The sequence below is a fragment of the Euphorbia lathyris genome, chromosome 2 (genome assembly GCF_963576675.1).
Source record: "Euphorbia lathyris chromosome 2, ddEupLath1.1, whole genome shotgun sequence".
Classification (NCBI taxonomy): domain Eukaryota; kingdom Viridiplantae; phylum Streptophyta; class Magnoliopsida; order Malpighiales; family Euphorbiaceae; genus Euphorbia; species Euphorbia lathyris.
Window position 1 is genome coordinate 31,041,455 of NC_088911.1, and position 6,723 is coordinate 31,048,177.

The 6,723-nt window shown below is 38.9% G+C and overlaps 1 protein-coding gene across 1 annotated transcript; it reads right to left on the reverse strand.

Annotated features, from left to right (window-relative positions):
- Positions 1-522: 522 nt before the first annotated feature.
- Positions 523-1,812, reverse strand: LOC136217638 (probable WRKY transcription factor 65). Its single transcript, XM_066004248.1, has 3 exons — positions 1,495-1,812; positions 1,262-1,402; positions 523-1,168 (listed from the first exon to the last, which is right to left on the reverse strand). The coding sequence occupies exons 1-3, from the start codon at positions 1,572-1,574 to the stop codon at positions 649-651; spliced, it is 741 nt and encodes a 246-aa protein (XP_065860320.1). The 5' UTR covers positions 1,575-1,812; the 3' UTR covers positions 523-648.
- Positions 1,813-6,723: the final 4,911 nt, after the last annotated feature.

The following is a 6,723-nucleotide window of genomic DNA, read 5'->3' on the forward strand; positions in this document are numbered from 1 at the left end:
CGTGAACCTCGTGCTTTCTTTTATTTATCAATCATCATTTAACTTACACCATCATCACTTCAACCACCAAAACTCCCAGGCCCCTTCTCCCCCCCCCCCCCCTCCTATCCTCTTCTTTTTCCCTTTTCTTTAAACTATTTACATTAAGATAATCCAATTCGGAATACAGACCCGTTTGGTTTAACTCTTCTTTACTGCTGCTGTTTGCTGTTAAAAGAAACTGTTTTTCTAACAAGTATAGATTGCGTAAAAAAAACTACTGTATCTCCACACTTTCGCTAAGAAGAATGCCCATTTAAACACTCATTGATCGTGGAAAAACTTTAAGAAGAATTTGTGTACAAAAAGCAAGTGAGTTAGTGAATGAGAAATGAATCTGAAAATTCTTGTCACAATCTGAAAAGGTGGATTGATATGAATCTCCTTCCACTACCTTTATTGGTGCCACTACCAAGTGAAACGTTTCATTCTCATTTGCTCAAAAATTAATGGATAAAAAAGAGAACAATAAACTAACTGCCATGTGAGCTAGCTAGTATAGCTAAGCACCAAATATGATATTAATATACATACAACATTTTTTAACTACATTTTTTTTGGGTAAAGCTGCTGCTGCAGCAGATGCAAAGCCCCAAAAGAGCAAGAAAATCAAGAAGGGACAACAGGAATCCTTTCATCGTAAAAATTGGACCTCATCACACTTGTGAAAGCTGAATATGTGGGTAGTTCTTCAAGCTCATCAAAAAAGTCATTCTCTTCTTCTTCTTCTGATTTTGGTGTTGAAAATGTCATCAATCTAGGGCAAGATGAGATCATTGGTTCTTCATCCAACAAAATCCCCAATTTCTCTGCAGGAAAAGGGTCTTCTTCTTGGCTAATCATCACATCCTGACTGTATTGCAAGTACTGAAAGTTGTGATCTTTCTCCTCAATTGCTACTTCAATTTTCTGATTCTGATTCTGATTTTGAGTTTCCTCTAATTCCTTGTCTTCTTCTTCTTTTGGAGTGGTGGGGTGTTGGGTCGGGTTATGAGTGTTGTGGATATCTGGACCCGGATGATTATGGGTAGAAGTGTAAGTAATGATGAGAACTGAAGCATCTGTTCTGCATCTTTCAACTTGTTTTTTAGCTGAACAACCTTTTGATGTGCTGCACCTGTAATATCCCCTGCCCCCAATAGAGAAGAAAGATTCAATCTTTGTATCACAGAAAAAGGAAGAAGAATCTATCAGAATCTAACAAAATATTCAAATTAGAAACCTTGGATAAGGAGATCCTTTAATGGGTTTTTGCCCATATTTCCTCCAAGACCAAAAATCAGAAGGTGGTGCTTCATTATTCTTTATTTTCCCACCATTTTCACCAATTTTAACTGTAACAACAGTCTTCTCAACCACCTTCCTAAAATTAGTAACCAAAAGGAAAAATTAGTTATCTTTTCTCTAAAAAGGAAATTCTACCTTACAAGATTATAAACAAAAACACACACAAACCTTCTCTTAGATGCCTGAGATTCTGATTTGAAGTCTGATTCCAGTTTTGTAGAGATAGAAGAAGAAGAATCACCCATCATTAAGGGTTAGATTTAAGTGTAAAGATATGAACTTTGGAGAGATCAGAAGAGGAAGAGAGAGATTGAAAAAGGGTGAAAGTGGGTGAAATGGGGGAAATTAAGAAAGGGGGCAGTTAGGCAATAGATGAAGACAAAGAGGGCATCAAGTTGGTAATGGGGAAGGGGAAGGGCTCTTTTCTTCTATTGAGAGACATTAAATAAAAGGGAAATGAGAGAAAGAAGAAGCATGTCTATGTCCATGTCAATGTCCATATATCATAAACACCCCATCCATCCATCCATCCATCCATCCCCCACATTGCATTAATAAATGGGGAAAAATAAACCCACCCACAACCACAGTTGCTCATTAATGTTTCTGTTCACAGATGGATAGATAGATAGATATTTCATTTAATCAATAATACTAATTAAATTACTATATGGTGGCGGCTGAGCTCCAAGGAAAGGAAGCCATGCCCCCACTTGATTGGGCAGAGCCCATTTTAGGAGTTGCCATGTGGATTCTATTGCTGTTTTTTGCTTTAATTGTTAGTGCAGATGTCACCTATGGGTAATTCCAATCACTAAAGTTTCCTTCTTTTGTATTTTCTTGTAAAGGGATGCCTTCTTTTTTTTACTGGATTTGGTGAGGAAAGTGTATGTCATTGCTCATTCTAGCTGTAATGATCCGGCCTTTAAGAGACATATCCGTTTAGAATATTTTACGGGCTCTAAGCGAAATAAGAAATAAAAAAAAATTTACAAAAAAATTAAATTAAAATCATAAGAGTTAAATAATAATTTTTGAATTGATATAATAGTACGTGCGTTAAGTGGATCATAGAAAATGATTGGCTTGCATGATCAGCTGGCGGGTGAAGTTGATCTCTTGAAAGTGTTTGAAGAAATGCTATAGAAAGATTGGGCTAGGAAGATAGAGAGGATTGGTGTGTTGGAGGCGGAGGCGGAGGGCGAGCGGTTGCGGAATGTTCTGGTTGAGAGGGAGGGCAAGATGAAATTTCCATTTCTCTGGGCGGCAACGGAGAAGAAAAGAAGGGGTAGCCTGGAGGCGGAGGGCGAGCGGTTGTGGAACGTCTGGTTGAGAGGGGGGATAAGATGAAATTTTCATTTCTCTGGGCGACAATAGAGAAGAAAAGAAGGGCTAGCCTAGAGGCGAAGGGCGAGCAGTTGTGGAACGTTCTGGTTGAGAGGGAGGACTATGAAATTTTCATTTCTCTTGGGAGCAACTAAGAAGAAAAGAAGGGTCACCTTGGAAGAAAAGAAAGCCGGACTTTAGAGCGAAGCAGAGATGGAGAAAGCCAGCCTTGAACAAGCTTTTTCGGACGCTTGAGAGCGGGTTGATGTTGCAGGAAGTAAACGAGATGTTTTACGGACGGATAAAGATACACCATAGTTTAATGCACTTCTAATATTGAATTTATTATAATTGACAAGGTATGTTGCTTTTATGTTCCTTTATTGCACCATAGTTTTTACCAAATTCTAGGAGAATGATTTGTATGTTGACAACTTTCCGCATTTTTTGGGATTGTGTAACTTTTGTTGATGGGATTTGTGTATGTGGGGAATTAGATGCGGTGAAAGTGAGTTGTTGGCCTTATAACTCCGTTGTTTATACTATAAAGGAGAGTGATCTCTTAAAGGAGGCACTGAGTTGTTAGCATAAACTTTGATGCTTTTGATTGCTCGGAAACATAATTTTGGTGAGAGATGTCTTTCGGAGGCGCAAACGAGTTTTCAGAGATTCTGTCTGACCAAATGGAGGTAGAGTTTACTGATCCAAAGTCTGACGATGACCGCTCCTCGAGACTGTTTCCAGGCGAGTTGTGGTCGCTCCTCGAGACTGGCCACTTACATCTAGGAGAAAAGTGGAGATGTCAGAGATACAATATCAGTATACGTACCGAATCCCTGACACTCTAGAGAAGGACAAGGTTCCTTCCTTAGAGGATACACCAAATTATGGTAATGTGCTCCCTTGCGGTCGTAGAAACTAGGTGGTGAGGGTTCCTCGGAGTCCTGTGGCGTCTCTGACGGGATTAAGGGCGAGTTCTAAAGAAATAGTTGTCCACCGCTTGTCTACCAATGTAAGGTTATTCGAATCTCGCAGCGTGATGTAGGGAGGTCCTGAGTTGCTTGGCCAGAGGGCGGGTGATCTAACATAGTCGCATCTTGTATGGGTAAGTAAACCACTAAGTGATAAGGATAACTGTGTGTCGAGCATTCCTACTAACTTTGTGTTTCTGGAACGTATGGAAGGTCGTTATGCGTCTCTCAATGATCACCTGATAAGCCCAAAATATACCTAAATTTACATGCATAATTATGTTTGATTTCATGTAAATCATGTGTTAATTGCTTTGTTTTGGAAAGATTTTATGTGAATATTGAGTTTGTTTAGATTAATCTACTCCTTAGTGATTCTTAAATCATGTAATCAACCTGAGGAGAGTGTGGTGATACGATAATATCGAATTCAACCTATTTCATTAATCAATTATTAACCTAATCTGAGTCGTTTTTTCCTAAGGCGATTAACCATACTTATCCTTGTATGGTTCCTAGCGCGTGATTCCCTTGTAAGTCCAAAACTAGCTCTAAGGCTCAAGAATTTAGGCTTAATCTTCTATAGGGTTGTCAATCTTATAGGCTTTGACTAGGTCAGATTCAGCTTGCAATATGTGCCAAGTGATTATTTGGACTTATGAATGAGTTAAACCAATTAAGCAAAGCGTAAAATAAAGATTAAACCATACAATCAATCGAACAAAATAAGAAATTGAATTAACATTAAAGATGAAAAGTATTGTCACGAAGATACAATTAGCCTAGGATTCATAGTATGGATCAGAGGCAAACAAGATGTAAAAGAGAAGAAATCCCTTTCAGGGAACCTGTCGACCAATGCAGACGTCTTCCTAGGACTTAAAGGATGGAGCCTTGAATAATCCTCGGTGGATGCGGAGCTTGAAGGTTCTTCAATGGTGGATGGAAGGGAGAAGAGGATTCTTCAAGGATGGAGGCTAGGTTTTTTTACACGAAAGTAAGGATATAATACAAATGTTGCACAGTCCTATTTATAGTTGTAGTTTGAGGCCTAAACCTAATCTGATTTGTTTCCTGTTGCAGGTGGAGAAGTCGGGGGTGAAACGTGGCATCGTGGGCCGGGGAATTAGACTAATTCCTGAGCTCCAGCTCGCCGAACTAGGTGAGCCAGCTCACCGCACTGGCAGTGCCAGCTCACTGAGCTGGCCTATAAAGGCCAGTTTGACGGGCAGCATATACCCAACGCACCGAGCGACTGCCGGGGGTCCTCGAGATGCAATTTTCGCCCGAAATTGATATGTTTTGATCTGCACACGCATATAAACTCCAAACGACGTTAGTCCAAAGGCTAAATTGACCCATCAATTGTTAGATTTGAGTAAAAACTCCATTTGGTGCGACCTTTGGTGGATCATTTAGCCATAGTAAATAAGTGGTAGTTCACGTATATGCTATTTTGGCAATATTTGCCTGAAAACAACCAAAAAACGACAACAAACTACAAAAGTAAATAAAATATACACTAAAACTAGCTAACACGCACACATGCATAAAAATACGGGAATTGCTCGCTTATTGGATAAAAACTAGAAAAAACTATTCTAAAAACCGTACCTAAATCAAGTTACATTGGAGAGCATTATAAAAATTCGTAATTTGGGGACGCCTCGTCTCTTGGGGCCAAGTGACTAAAGCCAGCCTAAATAAATAGGTATGAAGACCTTTGGTACAAGTCCACATACTCAGCTCAAGATCACGGAGCATGGGTATGAATGCCTTTTCTTCATGAGTAAAATCCTCAACGTGCTCTTTGTTTTTCTTGGGGTTATAGTTCCATAGAAAAGGAAAATCTATATAGGATTATAGGTCTATGTTAATATAAAACCAGAACTCCTAATGCTTTACAAAGGAGGACCTGTCATTGTGGAAGGCATTAAAATAACATCTAAAAACTTGGAAGAAGGTCGAATGGTCTTTAGACACCCAGATCCCAAAAGAATACGGTTTGCAAAAGATACCATAGTTTAAAACCTTACCCATACCCTCATGCAACCAATAAAGACACATAAGATCTACCCATGCATTCAATTGGATCTAGCCTGAATACAAATGGTGAGCATTCAAAATGGAGGCTATGAGGTCTGGAAGGGGGTAGGTGAACCCAATATCTATTTGGTCCACATAGATAGTAAAGTACTTCGGAGGAAGGAAGTACATCCTAGCTTCTAGAGGAGGAATCCTAAAGTCCATATTCTTCAACCAATGGTAGACATCAAACATACCCTAAATGAGTATGACGGTAGCATTTGAAGGCATATATTGAATTCTGGGCGTTGGATTTTTAATTTATGTGTTTCTTTTTTAGAATCCTAACTTTGTGAACCTCCATTTGGCCTAGGGAATTAGAATTTTTCCCATTGGAGGTAGAGGCATCATCATTGGATGAAATCTAGGGATTGGAAAAGGTCTCAAAAGAATTGATGGCCGGTAACGACACATCATTAGCTTTAGGGAGGAAATTTTCCCTGTTTTGACTCATATTGACTCATTCAAGAACACTCGACAGAAAAGATCAAGCGTATAAGAAAGGGAGAACGAAATAAAGAATGTAAATCACTTTTAAAAGCTTACTGGTTTTCATGAAAGCAGAGTGCCAAAGAAGAAGACGTAGAACGAGAAAGTGCTAAAGCCTATAAATCACTGTTAAAGAAATTGCACAAGAGGGAAAAAACATGAAGAGGGGAAAATAGAAAGCTCAGTGCAAGAGGAAAAATTTGAAAACGGTTAAAATGAGGAAGCTATTAAAACATCTGATAACATTGTCAATTTCCTTGGCTGGAATCTCTTCCCTGTGAGGTATCACTGAGATCAGCAGGGAACACTCTGATGCCAAAGTCAGTATATTATTTGAGAATAATAAGAATAATACAAACACTCTGATGCCAACGACTAGTACAAATATACTTGCATGTCAAGGCCAACTAACGAATATCCATATATCATTGGACCATATGTCAGAGATATGGAGAATAATGAACATACGATCATCCAAATGTCTATTGATTGTGTTTCTGAGATTCAGATGATTAACCACAAATAA

What these genes read in the sequence shown, in the direction of transcription:
- LOC136217638 (XM_066004248.1), bottom strand. Translation starts at nt 1,574, where the DNA reads ATGATGGGTGATTCTTCTTCTTCTATCTCTACAAAACTGGAATCAGAC. An exon ending in TCTCAGGCATCTAAGAGAAG is followed by an intron (nt 1,403 to 1,494) that starts GTTTGTGTGTGT and finishes TACTAATTTTAG; the next exon opens with GAAGGTGGTTGAGAAGACTG. An exon ending in AAAGGATCTCCTTATCCAAG is followed by an intron (nt 1,169 to 1,261) that starts GTTTCTAATTTG and finishes TATTGGGGGCAG; the next exon opens with GGGATATTACAGGTGCAGCA.